Source organism: Hemiscyllium ocellatum, chromosome 31 (genome assembly GCF_020745735.1).
Source record: "Hemiscyllium ocellatum isolate sHemOce1 chromosome 31, sHemOce1.pat.X.cur, whole genome shotgun sequence".
NCBI lineage: Eukaryota > Metazoa > Chordata > Chondrichthyes > Orectolobiformes > Hemiscylliidae > Hemiscyllium > Hemiscyllium ocellatum.
The window spans coordinates 6,619,112-6,641,177 of record NC_083431.1 but is presented as its reverse complement, the minus strand read 5'-3'; the positions used below and the strand labels follow the sequence as shown (position 1 = coordinate 6,641,177).

The 22,066-nt window shown below is 43.2% G+C and overlaps 1 protein-coding gene across 1 annotated transcript in view; it reads right to left on the bottom strand.

The window, feature by feature from the left end:
- Positions 1–2,965: 2,965 nt before the first annotated feature.
- Positions 2,966–22,066, bottom strand: part of tbx4 (T-box transcription factor 4) — a 108,924-nt gene continuing 89,823 nt past the window's right edge. Inside the window, exons 6-8 of the mRNA XM_060848079.1 lie at positions 16,081–16,169; positions 13,127–13,356; positions 2,966–3,737 (exon numbers count right to left, since the gene is read on the bottom strand). Coding sequence (XP_060704062.1) covers positions 3,121–3,737; positions 13,127–13,356; positions 16,081–16,169 — 936 coding nt within the window. The 3' untranslated portion in view covers positions 2,966–3,120. The remainder of the gene's footprint in view (positions 3,738–13,126; positions 13,357–16,080; positions 16,170–22,066) is intronic.

Below are 22,066 nucleotides of genomic sequence, written 5' to 3'. Positions count from 1 at the left end.
TTTACAGTAACACAGCATCATATTAGGATTTTATTATGACACTTATTTGCATATGCTTCAGTTATTTATTATAAAATTCCTACCCTTGTTTTCAAATTACTCCATGGTTTCACCTCGCCACCATCCCAAGTTTGTAATATCTCCAGCTCTACAATCCTCAGTGATTGCTGTAGTTCCCTCTCATATCTATAATTTTTATTTCTCCAGCATTGATAGCTGTACATTTATTTCAGTTTTCTAAGCTCTAAACTCTAAAGTTCTACCTCTAATCATCTCTGCCTTTCTACCCCTCTTTCCTTTTCTAAGACACTCCTTAAAATTTCACTCTTTGACCAGGCTTTTGGTCACCTGTAATAATATCTCTTGGCCCAGCATCAAATTTTGTTTGACACTGCTCCTATAAATAAAAATGTTTGAGAATAATATATTTTAATGAAACAATAGGTAATTTTCAGGTTGAAAATGATGGTGAGATAATGATGGTATGTAAGTCATTGTAGGAATACTATAATACCTAGGGCATGTTACCTATTGGAACTGCCAATGGTTCGTTTTATAACTTACGAAAAGGTAAGAAATTCATTGATCCTCACTAATACACTGAATTGCTTCCTATCAACAGCTCATGGTTAAAGATTACCAATTTTAATTTTATTTTCTTTAATATGTTTTCTTCTACTAACACGTAATTGTGCCCTTTCGGCTACACATAGAAGCAGTTATTAAACAACCGATTGCTGAAAACATCCTTGTGATTTTAATTTTCAAAATATTGTTCACAACATTCTCTTGCAGCTGTATTTTAAACCTATATGAAACACTGTACTGCGCAGCATTCCACTTGCAAATTAAGACTGATATTTTTGGCATTTTAATTAATATCATGCGACAAAATACAATTGCAGATTTCAGCACCAGTATCCCTATTGATGCCTTTTTTTGGGCTTACTCATGGTACAAGCCGCCAGTTTGGCCACAAAACAAGAATGATTGTGCTTCAAAAAAATGAATCAATTTCAAAGCATGGTTGTACATCACAGTGAATGAAAAGGCACTATAAAAATACAAGTTCATTCTTTTACCATGCTGTGCAGTACTGATTGCATGAAGAGCTCAATGAAACAATTTTATGGAAGCATCCTATCAGTGCAGTGCAAGGAGCATGATTGAAGAATTGGCAGCAAACTATTGGCTTGACCTTGCATGGCATTGCGCAGCAATTGTACTTTTCATGTCAGTTTAATGTTTGCGGAGCGAATTAAGCGTTATTTTAGTGATTGAATATGGATCAATTGCTATGGTGTTCCCTTTCAGTAGTCTCATAATGTTGTACAATTGTAAGAGAAACTATGAAGCGATACTGGCCAGTTCTGTACAAGAGAGAAGGGAAGAACTGAGTTTGAATCCAACACATCCATCTTGTGGTACCTTCTTTCAGAGATCATTGCATGAGCAGGTTATTTATCCACCTTTTTCATTTAGATAATGTATTGAGTCACAAAGAAAGGACGTTTTACAATGATTTTTGTGCAGGGTTTAGAGGAACAAATTTATAAACAATCTATTTACAGTTTCACCACTGCTAGCATACAGGAAAATATTCCTTCTCCCAAAAGTGCCTGTACATTTCACATTTTCCTTACTTAGAAGACTGCATAGTATCAGAAAATAGTTGAAGAAAGATTGTGAAGAACGTGCACTGAAAAGCAACTTTTGAAAACATGATTGAGAGGTTTAATGGATGTCAGCAGTTGGAAAGTTAACTGACATCTGACTGTACAGAATTGTTACGGGGTTAAGCACTAAACTATAACGTCAGTTGAAACACAAAGGTGTTAGGCACTGGTGCGGCTTAATAAAATGTTGCAAAGATTCAGCTATTATCTGAATTTAGGATGGTGTTTCTGAAGTTAATCTAAAAGTGCTTCACATTTATAAACCACTATTTACCAAATTGGTTCACTGACTATGCAAGTTTGATAAATACTCCTTTTTCTCAATGTTCTCTGCATCAATATAGGAATCTCACCTCATTGTTTACACAGGTTTTACACTGCAAACAACTGATTACCCAAGTTTGCAAGCAAGTGAGTTTTCTTAGAAACTGCATGTAAAAGGCTGTATAGTTATGTCAAATTATGCACATGAAAATGGCTAGTTTACATGGGTAATTAAGCAAACAAATATATATTTGGTATTATTCAGTAACTGGACACTTTTTCAAAGGTTAAATAACAAAAAAAAGAATAATTACAAGTTGGTGCTTCTCACAGTGCAGTGGATTCAGTCACAGACACACTGCATCACAGAACACAAGGACTTTGGTTCTTCCCAGTGATCCTGGTGGCCCCATAAACAACAACCAGGGCCAAGCAACAGAAAGTTCTGGGTTTATGTGATCTCAGACCCAAATGAGGAAGAGTTAATTGATAAGCAAGTTGCTTTCTTAAGAAGATTTTGCTTCTCCCTGGGGCCAGTTCAGTGCAGCACTGGCAGACAGCTGGCAGCAATTTTTGCAGAATGAAGCACGTGAGCAGGCATTAGGAGATGGGATGGGTGGGGATAACCCCAGCAGAATGGGGGCTTGGTCAGAGAAAGAAAAATTTTAAAATGATTACAGCTCCAGCCACTGAATTCACAGTCATCAAAAATTATTCATAGATAGATGATTTTAAAATATGATACTGCTCTTTATATATTCCACTATTGGATATAAGCACAAAATACTTGTCCAAAATAGCGCTGTCCATACAAGGATGTGCAGAATGTTTAGACTTCCCAGTCTAGTCACATAGAACTTCACAATAGGAGAGTACTGAAGCATTCCATTATGTATTTTTAAGTTTACTCAATGCATTTTTGCAAAAAATGTTTTTACATCTCCTCAACATTGAGCAAGAATTGCATAATCTAAACAAAGCAGTAAAAGCAGGAGTATTCTTGGAGGACTATCCTTAAAGTCAATAATAAAATATCTCTAGTTTAGCAGAGTCAAATTGAGAGATTGTATCGAGGCAACTTCAAAGCTTTTGCAGTGTGAAATCTATCTGCCTAACATTAGAAATCCAAAACAGTTTCTGCATCCTTCTTAGTAATACCGCTTGGTTATATCAGTCTGAGTCAACTGTCTGTCCAGTTTGTCACAGGCCCCAAACCAGAATGGTATTGGGTAGGTAGCTCCCTTGGTAAAGATAGGCTTTGTGAGAAAAGGAATTCCCGAGTGTTCTGAGTGTGAGGAGAAGGTGGCACTCTCTCATGTGGTGAGAGAGGAATTCTGTCCCGTGGAGAACATGAAGAAATGGGTACCCGTTGTCGAACCTGGTGTTGAGGTGGCGAATGATAGCCACTGAACTGTGAATCACAGGGAGGCTGTGTGCTCTGTCCTGGGATGGTAGAGAGGTGGGGCATCATGGCTGTGGTGGTGAAGTGAGCTGAGAAATGCTGATAAGGAACAGTTTCCATGGTCTGAACACTGCAGTTACCATATGGTGGTACTGAAGCCCACATGTTGCAGTTTAATGTTTGAGGAGGATGCTCCTCGGCAGCAGCTCCTCCAGGCACATCACTTCCAGCAGTGGAAAACATGCAGGCGTCCCTTAGATCAGCCTCATTTCGATAGGATGGGCTCATCACCTGTTGGTCATATGGTGGCGGACGAAAGTAATGTTCTTCAGCAATGGAAGTAGGGGCTTCTAGAAAAGGCCGCTTACATGACAGCTCTGGATGACCATGGGCTTCTGAAAGGAGGCAAAAATATGTTTATCATTGTCATTAATCCCATGGCAGGACAAATCACTACAGACACACCTTTCTGCAGCCACATGGCAGTGATAGTCATATACTAAGGCAACACACCACTGAAAATACGATTTATCTTTGAATCCACTATTGACAAATATGTTGTTAAAAATAAGATCTATTTCAAAAATGTTTCCTTTTATAATTTCTGCCCATCTGTATCTTTCCCTGTTATCAATTTTTAAATTTCTTTGAGAGTTTCATAATGATCACGGTGACAAATCGTACCATTGGGAATTAGAACATATTGCCATTTCAAAATGTTGATACTGCTACTCTAACCTATTAATTCCTCATTTCATAAACTCCAATTATGACTGACAGATAAAGAGTTATGTGGTTGTAACTGTGACTCACTATTTAAGGATTGTATGTAAGATCGATATCCATCCTTTAAAACTGATAAGCTGGACTGACAAATTATAAACCTTTTATTTTATTTCCTTATACCTTAACTGTGTCTGTCAATCCAAGTGTGAGTAGGGTTATGATCAAAGAAGATTGGATTTAAATCTTAAATATTAATTAGATTACTTTGTTATTTATCTTTGTCCTTTAGAGTTACGATATTAGTAATAAGTTGTTAATTTCAGTTTAAGTTATAAACACGGTGTCCAAAATCTGCTACTCATAAGATCTGTAACAATTGAGCAATTTTGAGGATCATTGAATATTTTCATTTCAATGCATTGCGATCCAGTGATAATGATGATTCCATTTGCTATCCCTAAGTCATAACAAAGGAGAGAAACAAGAGTTAACATGTCAAGTCCAAAGAAGGTTCAGAAAAAAATTACAACAATATTGTCTGTGTTGAAGGATTTGAGCTGTAGGGAGAGGCTGAATAGGCTGGGGCTGTTTTCCTGGGGTGTCGGAGGCTGAGGGGTAAGCTTACAGAAGTTTATAATATCATGAGGGGCATGGATAGGGTAAATAGACAAAGTCTTTTCCCTGGGGTGGGGAGGTCCAGAACTGGAAGGCATAGGTTTAGGGTGAGAGGGGAAAAATTTACAAGTGACCTAAGAGGCAATGTTTTCACACAGAGGGTGGTGCATGTATGAAATGAGCTGCCAGAGGAAGTGGTGGAGGCTGGTACAATCACAGCATTTATAAGGCATCTGGATGGGTATATGAATAGGGAGGGTTTACAGGGATATGGACCAAGTGCTGACAAATGGGACTAGATTAATTTAGGATATCTGATTGGCACAGACGAGTTGGACTGAAGGGTCTATTTTCGTGCTACGCAGCTCTATGACTCTATAACTTTCTTCGGAACTGAAGGGCTGGATAATTTTTTTTATGCTCTTGACAAAACAGGAGGAGGAGCAAGTAAAACAGACAGTGAAGGTACCTGAGCAAAATACAAAGGGAGTGTTAATAGTGGTAAAGGAGAGATTGAGATTCAAAAGTAGTTGTTAATAGTAGGCTTGAAAAAGAGAAAATAAGTCAAATCCATTGAATGCAAAGCCAACAATGGCACAGGTTGAGGGAGGGAGGAGGGAGATAGTGTCCATGCTTTGAAGATGTTGAGCTCAACATTGACCCTGAAGTGTTTAAGTGGAAAATGAAGAGCCGATCCTCCAGCTTGTGTTTAGCTTTAGTTTCCCTACAGTGTGGAAATAGGCCCTTTGGCCCAACAAGTCCACACCAACCCTCTGAAGAGTAACCCACCCAAATCCACTTCCCTCTGACTAATCCACCTAACACTATGGGTAATTTAGCTTAGCCGATTCACCCTAACCTGCACACCTTTGGACTGTGGGAGGAAACCAGAGCACCCAGAGGAAACCCACACACTCACAGGGAGAATGTGCAAACTTCACACAGTCGCTGAGGCTCGAATCGAACCTGGGTCCCTGGCATTGTGAGGCAGCAGTGCTAACCACTGAGCCACTGTGCCACCCATTTACTGGAGCAGTACAGCAGGCCCAGGACAAACGTTGGTGTAACAGCAGGTGATTTATTGAATTTGCAAGCAAGAAGGTTGGGGTTAGTCGCATGGACAAAGCAGAGATATTCCATAAAAAAGTAGTCACCCAGTCAACATTTGGTCTCACCGATGTAAAGGAGACTGCACATCAGCAGAGGATACAGGAGACTAGACTGAAAGAAGCACAAGGAAAATGCTGGAAGATGTGTCTGATGCCTTGGAAGTGTGACAAAAATTAGAAGCAAAAGTTAGGAGCAGGAGTAAGTCATTAGATCCCTCAAGCCTATTATGTCAAACAATATGATCATGGCTGATCATCAAGCTCAAAACCCTAATCTTGCCTGCCTCCATAGCCTTTGGTGCCTTTAGTCACAATCCCCAAATCTGACTCCTTCTGGAAAACATCATGAATTAACCTCAACTGCTTTCTGTGGTATTAGCCTACTGGTATTATCACTGGACTGTTAATCCAGAGACCCAGATCATGTTCTAGGGACGAGGGTTTGAATCCCACCATGGTAGATGGTGGAATTTGAATTCAATTTTTTTAAAATCTGGAATCAAGAGTCTACTGATGGCCATTAAACCATCGATTGTCAGGAAAAACCTATCTGGTTCATTAAAGAAACTACCATCCTTACCTGGTCTGGCCTACATATGACTCCAGACTAATGTGATGATGATCTTCATTTAACAAGGTCATGTTGTCTGTGATTTTTTTTTCAGAAGGTCGTAAAAACACATGTTCCAAAATATCTGGGGTTGATCTACTTGAAGAAACTTTTAAGTTTTAACAGTTTGTGCAATGAAAGAGGAGTAGCCAGTTCTCCCAGCTCAGCTTTTCTCTGGTTTGGGTTTGGTTTGATTTTAGTAAGCAGTCAGTTGTGAAGATGCTGAACCCAAAGAAGTAGGTCCATGCTGATCCTCCCTCTCTCTGACATCTCTGCTGTAAGACCCTGGGTTGGATTTTTCCTTTTTCTTTGCAAAAGGATGTTTATAGGGATTGTTGCAAGTATTTGAAACAGCATCATTAAGTTGGGATATTCTGTTGGGTTTTCAGATAGATTATGTTATTCAATATTGTGTTTTCTTTTGTTTGTATTTCAATTGGTAACCTTGCAAATAAATTCTGTATTGTTTAAGACTAAGTGGTTGGGCCAGCTGCATCCCTCCTGGAATACCTACATCACACCTGCTTAAAACAACTAGCAAAGTTAGGGGTCCAGGTTACTTTCTTGAAATGTTTTGAGGGGGTCTGGCTTGGTCCATAACAGATTGAAAGCTCTTTGCAGGATTTGGTCTATAGCTCCAAATTGGGATTTGGGTTGTTTGTCTCAAAGGGTGCAAGTGGCAGGTGTTGGTGCCTTTTGTTCCGAGTGTTGAATTTGGTTAGCTTAAATAGTGCTTGAGATAGCAATGGCTCTTTCAGTCACTAAGAGTTTTCTGGGGGTGGAAGGAGTGACTTTGAGAGTTTTACAAAAGGTAATTAAGGCTAAACTGCTGGAATTAGCAGACAAGCTAGGGTTGGAGCTGCCTCCCTCCGTGAGAAAAGGGGATCAATTTATAGCAATAGCTCAGCATTTACATTTGCTGGAAACGCCATCAGAAACTTTAGAGATGGCTAAAATTTAATCGAAAATGAAGCAGCTTGAGTTACAGGCAAAAGACAAGGAAAGGGCAATGCAAATTAAATGGTTTGAATTATGATTAAAAGCAGAGGAAAGAGAAGAACAAATTGCTTTGGCAGAACAAAAAAAAAGAGAGAAAGAAATAAAGAATGAAGAGAGAAACGGATAGCGAGGAAAGGAAGGTAGAGAGGGAATTTGAACTTCAGAAATTGGCACTTAGACAGGAAAGTCAGCTTAAAAGGATGGAGATGAAGGCTGAAGGTCAGCTTAATGAGGAAGAGAGTGTGAATGAGCAAACCCATGATAGCCAAAGGCCTGGTGAGAAACTGTTTAAATATATTCAAACATTGCCTAAATTTGATGAGAAGATATGGAAGTGTTTTTCATCTCATTTGAAAAGTGGTGAACAGTGACCATGTGGGTTTTGTTGATCCAAACAAAACTTGTAGGTAGAGCTAGTGAGGTATTTGCATCACTATAAAGGAGGTATCTGGGGTGTATGAGAAGGTGAAAAAAAAATCTTAAGTGCACATGAACTTGTGTCAGAAGCCTACAGACAATGTTCTAGGAATTTAAGGAGGGACCCCGGTCAATCCTACATTGAGTTTGAAAGGATCAAACAAAGTAATTTTGATAGGTGGATAAGGGCATTAAAACAGAGCAAACCTCTGATGTTCTGAGAGAGAGAATTATTTTGGAGGAGTTCAAAAATTCACTTCCTGAAATAGTGAGAACTCATGCAGAAGAGCAGAGAGTTAAAATGGCAAGATTAACAGCTGAAATAGCTAAGGATTATGAGTTGGTCCATAAATCAAAATTTGGCTTCCAAAATCAATTTTAATCTGTGAGGAACTTCCAGTGACATATGAACCTTTAAAAGCAAAGTTTAGTGGACCTTATCAAGTGAGGTGAACTATTTGATAAGGACTCCAGACAGAAAGAAATCTCACATACTGTGTCATGTGAATACACTCAAAAGATATTTTGACAGGAAGGAAAGCCAAAGAAGACTGTCATTAGGTACAACACAGAGAGAGGAACCAAGTTCAGAGGATTCTGAACTGGACATTCCTCAAATTAAATTGGACACTGAGGAAGTTGTCAAAAGTTAGGTTATATTATTGAGTTACCCTCTGGAGGAAAATCAAATGACCTGAAAGAGTTATTACTATTGCATGGGGAGATATGTGGAAATAAACTGGGAAGTACTAACCTAATTTTACATGCTGCAGATATAGGAGATGCTGTTCCAATTAAGCAACATCCTTATAGGCAAAACCCTCTAAAGTTGGTACAGGTTCAAAAGGAGATTGAATGCACACTCCAAGATGACATAATTGAAGTGAGTTACAGTGACTGGAGCTCACCCATTGTAATGGGGCCAAAACCAGATGCTACCCAATGGTTATGTGTGGACTATTGCAAAGTCAATGCCACTACAAAGACTGATGCATTTCCAATTCTGTGTTTAGAACTCTGTGTTGAAAAGGTGGGACAAGCAACTTATATCTCTAAGTTGGACTTACTTAGAGAATACTGACAAGTATCTTTGTCCAAAAGCTTTCATAATGCCGTTTGGACTGTATCAGTTAAAAGTCATGTCATTTGGTATGGAAAATGCATCAGCCACATTTCAGAGACTAACCAATAAGATCATTTCCAGATTACTCAATTGTGTAGTTTATATTGATGACCTGGTGGTTTTTAGTCACAAGTGGAAGGAACATTGACAACATTTATCAGAATTGTTTGACTTTGGGAGGCAGGCTTGGTAATAAACCTGGTTAAAAGTGAATTTGTCAAGCCCAAGTCACTTTTGTGGGCCATGTTATTGGACATGGACAAAAACAAAGGTAATTGGGGAGTTTCCCATACCATCGACAAGAAGGGAAGTACTACAATTCCTGGGATTGAGTGGATTTTATCAAACATTCGTACCAAATTTTCATAGTGTGGCTGCTTCATTCACTGAATTGCTGAAGAAAGGCCAAAAGTTTCACTGAACAGCTGACTGTCAGAAGGCATTTGACAGCCTGGAATCTGTGTTAAGCACTGCCCAGTGTTAGCCATACCTAATTATGCAAAGCCCTTCAAGGTGGCTATCAATGCAAGTGATGTGGGTGTCAGCGCTGTGTTCTTACAAAACAACAACAAGACAATAAAGGACCGATCAGGTATTTCTCCAGGATACTGAACATTCATCAGCAGAAATATTTGACAGTTGAGAAGGAGACTTGGAGCTTGGCGGGTTGGCACTACAACCCGTCGATAGTGGGTGGCACGGTGGCACAGTGGTTAGCACTGCTGCCTCACAGCGCCTGAGACCCGGGTTCAATTCCCGACTCGGGTGACTGACTGTGTGGAGTTTGCACGTTCTCTCCGTGTCTGCGTGGGTTTCCTCTGGGTGCTCCGGTTTCCTCCCACAGTCCAAAGATGTGCGGGTCAGGTGAATTGGCCATGCTAAATTGCCTGTAGTGTTAGGTAAGGGGTAAATGTAGGGGTATGGGTGGGTTGCGCTTCGGCGGGTCGGTGTGGACTTGTTGGGCCGAAGGGCCAGTTTCCACACTGTAAGTAATCTAATCTAATCTAACATTTCAATGTTGATGTTACCAGTAATGTATCTGAGACAATCATATACACTGATCATAACCCATTGAAATTTGTGGAGAAAGGTAAGGACAAAAATCCCAGATTGTTTAGATGGGGCTTGTTGTTACAGCCATTCAATTTGAAACCTGTGCATGTGACAGGATGAGAAAACATAATTGCTGACTCATTGTCGAGACTTGAATGAGAAATTGAGGCATTTGGTGGCAGGAGTAAAACAGACTGAAACAGAACATAGTAGTGCATGTTTGCATGATTATTGTCAATGTAATGTATATGGATGTTGTAGTGTATGGGTTTTGAAATGAAGCCATCTTTGAATATTCATGGTTTTTTTTAAGGGGGGAGGTGTTGACGATGCTGCTCCTTTAACAAAGTTATGTTGTCCTTGGGTTTTTCTTTCAGGAGATTGTAAAGATACAGCTTCAGAAATGTCTGGGGTTATAGAATATAGAACATTACAGTGCAGTACAGGCCCTTCGGCCCTTGATGCTGCGCCAACCTGTGGAACCAATCTGAAACTCATCTAACCTACATTATTCCATTCTCATCCATATATTTATCCAATGAATCTACTTGAAGAAGCTTTTCAGTTAAAAAAACACTTGTACAATGAAAGGGGAGGAGCCAGTTCTCCCAGCTCAGCTTTTCTCTGGTTTGGTTTGGTTTTAGCAAGCAGTCAGTTGTGAGGCTGTTGGACCCAAAGAAACAGGTTCATGCTGATCCCCCCTCTCTCTGATATCACTCCTGCAGGAACCTGTGTTGGATTTTTTCCTTTCTTTGCAAAGAGGTAGTTATGGGAATTATTGCAAGTATTTGAAACAGCATCACTAAGTTGGGATAATCAATTGGGTTTTTGGATAGGTTAAGTTATTCTGCCTTCTGTTCCCTTTTGTTTGTGCTTCATTCGGTAATCTTCCAAATAAATTCTGTTTTGTTTAAAACTAAGTGGTTTGGCCAGCGATATCATTCCTGGGATATCCACTTCACACCTGCTTAAAGCAACCAGCAAAGTTAGGGTCCAGGCTACTTTCTTGAAATGTTCTGAGAGGGTCTGGCCTAGTCCATAACACTAACAATGAAGTGGTTGACTTTTAATTTCCCTCTGGCTAATTCGGGATGGGTAATAAATGCTGCCCCAGCCAGTGACGCTCTCGTCTAGTGAATGAATAAAGAAAAAAAATCCACAGGCTCACTACACTCTTGGTGAAGAAATTTCTCCTCAACTCAGTCCTAAAAGGTTTACCCTGTTTCTTTGAGTGATGATCCTGAGTTCTGGACTTTCCCACCATCGGGAATATCCTTCCTGCATCTAATCTGTCTAGTTCTATGAGAATGTCATTGGTTTCATTCTTCTAAATGTCAGTGAATACAATTCTAATGGACTCAATCTCTCCTCCTAGGGTCAGGAATCAGTTTGGTACACCAAAAAGATAAAGAGGCATGTGTTCCACTTTCTGTAATTGCATGGTAAGGTGCCATGGAAGGATAAGAGAGAGTCAGGAGTAATGCGTTCCTTTTCCTCCAACTCTCCCTTTGTCAACAGCATAAACACCACCACCTTCCAGTCCCTTCAGTTCCTAAGAAGAGTCTTTGGACTGAAAACATTAAATCTGCTCCTCTCAGCACAGAAGCTGTGGCCTGTTGAGTTTCTCCAGCATTTTCCGTATTTTATTACGTGCTAGCTGGTTGGTAAGGCACAGAGCTCCTTGTGAGAGAGCGGTTTGACTGAATGACTGCTCTCTCTGCTGTAGCGGATAGGAATGTGACAAGCGGAACATTATGACAGCACTGTGTCTGAAAAATAAAGTTACTTTTTAACAAAGTGATGATAGTCGTCTGTTAAAAAAAATCTGCTTTCCAAGCTGGTGTTTACATTGGCTGATGTTCATCCACTTTTTAGGACAACTGGAAGTTTCAGTAATTTATTGCCATTCGTTATCTTGTATAAGTAGAAACAGCTCGTCCAAGTACAACCCAGCTCTCCGTTATAAAACACCATTGCTGTAAGACCAACTGGCTCAGCATCAATCAACACAAGGAATGCTTATCAGTCCGAGCTGTTAATTACTGACAGTCGGCTTGCAGAACTTGTTCTTGTATTTACCCAGTCAGCCTCAGTACATAGATTAATGTGTCATATCCTGACAAGAACGGGCTGCCTTCTCATTTACCTTATCGCTCCCTTTCCTCCCATCCACACCATAGTCAAACTACATTTCCTATTAATGTCGGCAGGATAATCACTTCATGCAGACAGACACTCCAGTGAGCATCAACTTCTTAAATGCAAATACATACAGCGTAGTGTGTGTTCACTTAAAAATCACGCAACACTCGAGGTTATAGTCCAACAGGTTTATTTGGAAGCACTAACTTTCGGAGCGCTGCTCCTTGGTCAGTTAGCTAGTTATCTGACAAAGCGGTCCACAAGCTTGTACTTCCAAATAAACCGGTTGGGCTATAACCTGGTGTTGTGTGATTTTTAACTGGATTTGGTATAAACAGACATTGTAACACCAGGCGGATGAAGTCCTATACCTCCCTCTTTGCTTCACAGTTCTATTACCAGGTCCGTACAGACCCCACATAATGGAACAGAAAGTCAAAACAAAAATTCATAGAGAAAAACACGCTGTCATGATCAATGAACCGCCGGAGAAAGCTGAAAAGATAACCAGATCTTGATATTTTGCGGGATGTTTGCCAGATTTTGATACGCTCTCTTGGTTTTGACTGGAGAACCGTTCCGTTTAATTTATTTGGTAAATCTGAATGTTACAGATCTATCTGTCCACAACAGGGAAAGTTCATCTTATCAGAGATACAAGGGAAAGACGGGATGGGGGTGAGTGTGTGGGACGGAGGGGGACATTAAACCGCCCCGAACAGAGGGGGGAAGGCACAGAGCTCGTTGTGAGAGAGCGGTTTGCCTGCCCTGCCCTCTCTGCTGGCAACCTTAGCAGCTAGGAATGTGACAAGCGGAACATCATGACAGCACTGTGTCTGAAAAATAAACTCACTTTTTAACAAAGTGATGATAGTCAAACTGAGGGGGGAGGGTTTGTTGCTGTTTTGAGTAGGAATAATTCAAGGTATTAAATTGCGTCAATACAATATTTTACCTTTGCTCACTGAATATGCATTTAAACTCAGTTACCTCTTGGTTTAAAACAGTGGTAGATGAGCCCCGAGTCTCTCTGTGCTGCTGCGAAGGGACTGAGTGCCAGGTCCTGGGCTCCGGGTGAGCTGAGCGGAATGGGCCCGGAACTGTCGTACGGGTAATGCTGATGAGCCTGCGCTATACTGCCTTCCATTTTCGGTGTCAACTGGCCATGGTTGGAAATCAGTCTTTGCCTGACGATGCTTTTGGAAATGACCGGATATTCCCTGCGAAGAAAAAAAGACACCGGAAGAAATTTGTGTTTATACCAGGTGTAACATGACAGTGGAGTCAGGGGCAAGAGATGGGGGAGGTAATTAGATTAGAGGGTTCAGAGATAAACGTTTTAAACTGTTCCACTGCAGCGCGATGAATGACTGAGGAACTAAACCCTTGTGTCTGTGGGAGGATAGAAATCAATTTTACATAACTGTAAACATGGGAACTTTCAGTTAAAGGGTGGACACGTTAGGGATAAGGTTCTTAACTGAGAAGGCGGGTTGGAGGAAGGAGACCAGCGGAGTTCCTCGGGAACTGTTCTATATCCAAGGCTTCTCTCGGAATAACTCCGTCTCTGCTACAATAAGTGGCACAACTTCAAATATTGCAGGTGACAAAACTTGGAAATCCTATTAACTGTGAGGAGTGGAATGGCTACACAGGGAGATGGATGGAATGAGCCTTCCCATGAAATCTCGTGCAGAACAGTATCAAGTGACACATTTAATCGGAAAAATGAGGAAAAGGCGTTCTCCAGGCAGGAGTGGGTACTGCAGATGCTGGAGATTAGAGTCAAGATTAGAGTGGTGCTGGAAAATCACAGCAGGTCAGGCAGCATCCGAGGAGCAGGAAAATCGACGTTTCGGGCAAAAGCCCTTCATCAGCAATTCTCCAGGGACTGCAGTAATAGGCACGGTGTGGCTGGGCAGGTTAAAACATTGACAAGGTATCTAGAATTCCAAACATTGATTACAAAGCAAGGACGTTATAACAAATCCTCATTTGTTCTCGCTTCACCTATAATATTGGTTCTAATTTTTCATCCTCTGAGGAACTGTCAGATCAAGCCTTATGTGTTGACAATTTAGATTAGATTCCCTACTGTGTGGAAACGGGCCATTCGGCCCAACTAGTTTTGCGCAATCCTCCACAGAATCTCCACAGTGTGGAAGCGGGACATTTGGCCCAACAAGTCCACCCCAACCCTCTCACTCAGACTCACCCCCTACCCTATCCCTGTAATCCTGCATTTGCCATGGCGAACCCACCCAGTCTAGGCAAAAGTGAGGACCGCAGGTGCTGGACACCAGAGTTTAGATCAGAGTGGTGCTGGAAAAACACAGCAGGTCAGGCAGCATCCCAGGAGCAGGAAAATCGATGTTTCAGTCAAAAGCCCTTCATCAGGAATAACCCATCCAGTCTGCACATCCTTGGACACTACTGTTAATTTCCCATGGCCAATCCACCCAAACCTGCCCATCTTTGGACTGTGGGAGGAAACCGGAGCACCCGGAGGAAACCCACACAGCCACTGGGAGGATGTGCAAACTCCACACAGTCAGCCAAGCTGGAATTGAACCCTGGTCCCTCACGCTATGAGGCAGCATTGCTAGCCACTGTATGGCCTTTAAAGTGAACATTCTAGAAGTTCCTTACCTGCATTTAACTCTATAACTCTCACCTCACATTCTAGAGTTGCAGCAACTGGAAAACCGCTTTCCATTTGCCCAGTCATGTCCTTTCCTACTTTTTAATGCATCTCTCAGATTTCCCCACAATATGCAATCTTCTGAGACAAATGCTCCAAGTATTTTTTTGCTTTATTTGGAATGTTTTCAAAAACAGACCGATCCAATAAATCTGCCTTCTACTGTCTCTAAAGTCTCAAGATCCTCCCCAGAGCACGCATCTCAATAATGCACATGGTATTCCAATTGAGATATTATTAAATTTCAACCTTAGTTTGTCATTTCCGCTGGGCTGTTATGTTCTATATTTGAGATAAATTCTAAGATTCTCTGTAACAGTCTAATCACCTTGGGGGAGATTAGATTTTATATTCGGGTGATGAAAAAGTAATTGAATAAAGGGGGTGGAAGAAACATGTTTTCCACAACCTGAGTTGGGGAATGATCAAATCCACCTGATCTTCAACATTGAGAGTTTACTTCAATGGTCAGCTTCACCTGCCTCCATCACCAACATCTTTTCAAGGGCAACTAGGGACGGGCAATAAATACTGGCTGGTCAGCAACAATCAGGGTCTGGATGGAACGCTCTTCAGAGGATAGGTGTGGACTCGATGGGCCAAATAGCCAGCTTCCACAATGTAGGGATTCTATGATTCTAACCATCTCGCGTGAAGAATAAATACAAGAATAAAAATAATGGTGAACACGCATTACCCCACACTGCCTGACCGAATTCCACCTGCCCCTTTTAAGAATTTTAATCAACAAGGCAAGAGTTATGGGGAAAGATAGGAAAATGGAGTTGAGGATGATCAGATCAGCTAGAATAGCATTGAATGGCAGAACATGTCTGTCTGCCGTGACCTCTGATAGTCCTTGAGCCCACGCCCATGTTCGCAACCACCCGTGGCTTCCATTCCATTTTCTGATTGAAAATACTCAATGGACATCTTGGAAAAAAACAGCATTTCTCCCTGAAAAAAAATCCCTCTATCTTTTCAGCTGTGCAGGAGTGACGGACGCCAAGAGACAGACCATCACCCCATGGCTTGAAATGAGCAGAACTGATGGAAGGTGCTTGAACCAGTTGGACTGAAAACAACAAATGCTGGAGGTCACATGCATGAATGTTGGCTGAGCCACTGTAACCTCCAGCACATTTTGTTTTCAGTGATGAAGAGAAGATTCATGAAATCAAAATACAGTGACCTCAATCATCGAAATGAAATGTAGTACCTGCATGTTTGTTGCATAACGTACCTCTGTAAACGAGATACGCGCAGATCACTGTCATCGCCCCCTCGGAATCCTTTAGCAAAGGGGTTGTTTTCAATTTTGAGCTGGGTAATCTGAGGAGAATACACAATATCTTTATTAACTTGCTGTCTATCAGATTATTTCAGTTTCTGTATGTACACCCAACAAACGGTTCTTGCTCCCTGCTTCCTTTTTCTAAACTATCTCCCATTCAGAGTCATCCGACTCTGTCGTGAGGTGTGTGTCAGCATCTCTTTCAGTGACAGGCCCCTGGCTACTTAGCCTTTACTGCATTGTTTAAATTCAAGCTGTGGTCTGAGACAATAACAGCAAATGGAGAAACGTCTTAAGTAAGAGCAAATTACTGCAGATGCTGGAATCTGTACTGAAATCAACAAATGCAGAAGATTAGATTAGATTAGATTAGATTACTTACAGTGTGGAAACAGGCCCTTCGGCCCAACAAGTCCACACCGACCCGCCGAAGCGCAACCCATCCTTACCCCTACATTTACCCCTTACCTAACACTACGGGCAATTTAGCATGGCCACTTCACCTGACCCGCACATCTTTGGACTGTGGGAGGAAACCGGAGCACCCGGAGGAAACCCACGCAGACACGGGGAGAACGTGCAAACTCCACACAGTCAGTTGCCTGAGTCACAATGGGTTAGACAGCATCCATGGAGAGACAGCAAGCTAACATTTTGAGTCTAGGTTAAAAATCACACCACACAAGGTTATAGTCAAGGATGGAGTGCTGGAAAAGCACAGCAAGTCAGGCAGCTTCCTAGGACCAACAGAATCCGTTTCTGGCATAAATTCTTAATCAGGACTGAGACCTGTTGGGGTGGGGGTGGGTGGAATCAGTGTGAATTTCACCAATTTCCTCATTTCCCCTCCCCCTACCTTATCTCAGTCCCAAGCCTCCAACTCAGCACTACCTCCTTGACTGGTCCTACCTGTCCACCTTCCTTCCCACCCATCCGCTCTATCCTCCCCTCTGACCAATTACCCCCACCCGCACTTTCATCTACCTATCACATTCCCAGCTACCTTGCCCCCACCCTACCCCTTCCATTTATCTCTCAGCTCCCCAGCCCACAAGCCTCATTCCTGATGAAGGGTTTGTGCCCAAAACATTGATTCTGCTGCTCCTCGGATGCTGCCTGACCTGCTGTGTTTTTCCAGCACTCCATTCTTGACTCTGATCTCCAGCATCTGCAGTCATCAATGACACCAGGTTATAGCCCAACAGGTTTGTGTGGAAGTTTGTGTCGGTTCCCTCAACTCAGCACCGCCCCTCCTAACCTGCAATCCTCTTCCTGACCTTTCCGCTCCCACCCCACTCCGACCTATCACCCTCACCTTGACCTCCTTCCACCTATCCCACCTCTATCGCCCCTCCCCCTAGTCCCTCCTCCCTGCTTTTTATCTTAGCCTGCTTGGCTCTCTCTCTCTTATTCCTGATGAAGGGCTTATGCTCGAAACGTCGAATTCTCTATTCCTGAGATGCTGCCTGGCCTGCTGTGCTTTGACCAGCAACACATTTGCAGCAATCCAGGTTTGTCCAATATATCATTTTAATTGCATGACACTGTGATCTTTTGCTATAAATTCTACCTTATGATCCTAGTTAATTGATGAAGAAGCAGTGCTCTGAAGCTAGTGCTTACAAATAAACCGGTTGGATTATAACCTTGTGTTGTGTGATTTTTAACTTTGTCCACCACAGTCCAACACCGGATCCTCCACATCGTTTTGTGTCTAGATGACTCTTTGAAGAGTGGGTGCTGCCTCACCTGCATTTGTAATTACCTTTACTTAAGTACTGCTTCTGAAGCATTGTGAATCAGATCCTACTCTCCCTATCCCTGAAGTGACTATTTCATACCCTTACTAAACAGAGAGCTTCATCTGGAGGCTCACTGAGATGTTACCTAGTATGGTGACGAAACATCTTAAAACCAACCTTCCAGCTCAGCGAGCAAACCTACATCCAGAACCTCAACCAAATCTTCTCAAAACTCATTAAGAGAGCTTCCCTTTTGGAAAAATGAAGATGTCTTCAGAACAGATTTAAAACATGATAACAGGATCAACAGCAAAACGTCAGCGCTCTGCTACAATCATACCCCAGTCAGTAAATGGTCGCAGGAACTCAGAACCTGAGGTGAAGGAATGGTGTCCATGTGGCGCTGAGCTAATGTCCAACAATTCCTGTCTCCACATTGAAGGTACTCACTCAGTTTATAGCAACATATCTGAACTTCCAATTCAGTTTGTTTTTGTTTTAGAGTGAAATAGGAGCTGGACAATGTGCAAACTACACATAGACAGTCGCCTGAGGCTGGAATCGAATGGAGTCCTTGCTGTGAGGCAGCAGAGCTAACCACTGAGCCACTCCCCTGTGGAGTCTTCCCCCTCTCCTTTTGTCCATTAAACTGCGGATCCAAAGAATATCTCACACTGGGAGAAGATTTGCTTCGTGCCAGAGAACTGATCGGCAATGCCTCAAACTGTTCCTCTCAGCATCTCAGCATCAACATTTATCATCACATCCTCCAACACTGCACTCCCTACTGGCTTGTTAAAACAACATCATCACAACCACCTGACGAAGGAGCAGCGCTCCAAAAGCTAGTGCTTCCAAATAAACCTGTTAGACTATAACCTGGTGTTGTGCAATTTTTAACTTTGTAACCACAGTCCAACACCGGCTCCTCCAAATCGTCACAACAGGGAGGGTGATCTTTTTAAATAAAAAAGCCACCGAATAAATGATAGTGTGACTATCACTTTCTCCATTAGAATTGAAGGTTTCCTGAGAATTTTCTTTCTCCCCTAGAAACCATAAACAGAACCTGTTACCTCCAAGTTCCAGGGACTAGATCTCCCACCCACAGCTTCCAACCTCATAGTCCAGGAACCCCGCACTGCCCAGTTCTACCTCCTTCCCAAGATCCACAAGCCTGACCACCCTGGCCAACCCACTGTAACCAGGAACTCCCCACATACGTTCAAGACACCACCCACGCCTTCCACCTCCTCCAAGACTTCCGTTTTCCTGGCCCCCAACGCCTCATCTTCACCATGGATATCCCAAACCTCTACACCTCCATCTGCCATGACCAGGGCCTCCAAGCCCTCCATTTTTTCCTCTCCCAACATCCCCAACAGTACCCTTCCACTGACACTCTCATTCATTTGGCCGAACTGGTCCTCACCCTTAACAATTTCTCCTTCAAATTCTCCCACTTCCTCCAGACCAAAGGGGTAGCCATGGGCACACGTATGGGCCCCAGCTATGCCTGTCTCTTTGTTGGCTTCGTAGAACAATTGATCTTCCGTAATTACACCGGCACCACACCCCACCTCTTCCTCTGCTACATTGATGACTGCATTGGCGTCACCTTGTGCTCCGCGAGGAGGTTGAACAATTCATCAACTTCACCAACACATTCCACCCTGACCTTAAATTTACCTGGACCATCTCTGACACCTCCCTCCCCTTCCTGGACCTCTCCATCTCCATTAATGACAACCGACTTGACACTGATATTTTTTACAAACCCACCGACTCCCACAGCTACCTGGATTACACCTCCTCCCACCCTACCTCTTGCAAAAATGCCATCCCGTATTCCCAATTCCTCCGCCTCCGCTGTATCTGCTCCCAGGAGGACCATAGAACACACCAGATGGCCTCCTTCTTTAGAGACCGCAATTTCCCTTCCCACGTGGTTAAAGATGCCCTCCAACGCATCTCGTCCAGATCCTGCACCTCTGCCCTCAGACCCCACCCCTCCAACCGTAACAAGGACAGAATGCCCCTGGTGCTCACCTTCCACCCTACCAACCTTTGCATAAACCAAATCATCCGTCGATATTTCCACTACCTCCAAAAAGACCCCACCACCAGGGATATATTTACCTCCCCATCCCTTTCTGCCTTCTGCAAAGACTGTTCCCTCTGTGACTACCTGGTTAGGTCCATGACCCCTACAACCCACACTCCCATCCTGGCACCTTCCCCTACCACTGCAGGAACAGCAAAACCTGTGCCCACACCTCCTCCCTCACCTCTATCCAAGGTCCTAAAGGAGTCTTCCACATCGATCAAAGTTTTACCTGCACATCCACTAATATCATTTATTGTATCCGTTGCTCCCGATGCAGTCTCCTCTACATTGGGGAGACTGGACGCCTCCTAGCAGAGCGCTTTAGGGAACATCTCCGGGACACCCGCACCAATCAACCACACCGCCCCGTGGCCCAACATTTCAACTCCTCCTCCCACTCTGCCGAGGACATGGAGGTCCTGGGCCTCCTTCACCGCTGCTCCCTCACCACCAGACGCTTGGAGGAAGAACGCTTCATCTTCCGCCTCGGAACACTTCAACCCCAGGACATCAATGTGGACTTCAACAGTTTCCTCATTTCCCCTTCCCCCACCTCACCCTCATTCCAAACCTCCAGCTCAGCACTGTCCCCATGACTTGTCTTACCTGCCTATCTTCTTTTCCACCTATCCACTCCACCCTCCCACCGCCCCCGACCTACACCTTCATCCCCTCCCCCACTCACCTATTGTACTCTACGCTACTTTCTCCCTATCCCCACCCTCCTCTAGCTTATCTCTCCACGCTTCAGGCTCTCTGCCTTTATTCCTGAAGCCTGAAGGGCTTTTGCCTATGATGTCAATTTTACTGCTTCTCGGATGCTGCCTGAACTGCCGTGCTCTTCCAGCACCACTAATGCAGAATCTGGTTTCCAGCATCTGCAGTCATTGTTTTTAACCTGGTTTTTCCACCCAGTCCTTGTAGATGCTAATCCAGACTGACTGACCAACAGCCCCCAGTTTCATCTTGTCCCATCTCCACATTCAGTCAGGACACATGGCTCTCCATATAATCACACACCCAAGGTTTACCAACGGAGATCACAATGATCTAAATCCCGCAGCAGCCTTTAATACCATTAAAACTGAACAGTGATGAGAGTTGGAAATACTCCCTTTTGCAGTCCATTGTAATTTCAGGCAAAGTTTGCACTCAATGCCTGACCCCAAAAACTCTTTTAAGAGCCACCCACAACTTCCCTGAAACAGCTGAACCATTATGTTTCTGGGTATGTACAATTAATGCTGAAAATGTGTTGCTGGTTAAAGCGCAGCAGGTCAGGCAGCATCCAAGGAACAGGAAATTCGACGTTTCGGGCTAAAGCCCTTCATCAGGAAAGGGCTTTAGCCCGAAACGTTGAATTTCCTGTTCCTTGGATGCTGCCTGACCTGCTGCACTTTAACCAGCAACACATTTTCAGCTCTGATCTCCAGCATCTGCAGTCCTCACTTTTTACTATGTACAATTAATGTCTCTGCGACATTTGTGTTAATAAACGTTCTGTTCCGATATCCACAAGCCAGCTGCCAGGGGTGCAGTCTGGTCCAGTGCTAACAAATAGGGGTTTCCTGTCAGATTTTGAATTTAAAGGTGGGGTTTCCAATGGAGGGCCAGTGGGAATGGGTGAATCTTTGAAGCTTTTCCTGTCACAGATACACGGCCGCCCCCAACCACAACCTCGGGCAGTGTGCCCCTCCAGCCTCTTGTGTAGGAAAGGAGAGAGCTAGCATTTCTGACGGGGGATTGCGCCCAGGGCTCCTTCCATTCTGACAGTGTGGACAGTCAGGAACCTGCAAACCACCCCCTCCCCCACCCCATGACTCAACTACTGCCCCCTGACCCACCGGCACATCATCAGCTGCTAGCAAACACAGGTAAGTGTTACAGATCAGGCTGCCCAGACAGTACGGTACCAGATAGCTGGGTGCGGGAAGTACCATCTGATTGGGTGTCAGCTGGGTAGAGGGCCAGGTGGCAGGGGTAGTGTGCCAAGGAGTAAGGTTGCACACTGCAAGGTGGCAATGAAGCCAGGCAACTGATCCAGTGTCTAGGGCAGGAAGGGGGAGGGTAGATCTGGTCTGGAATG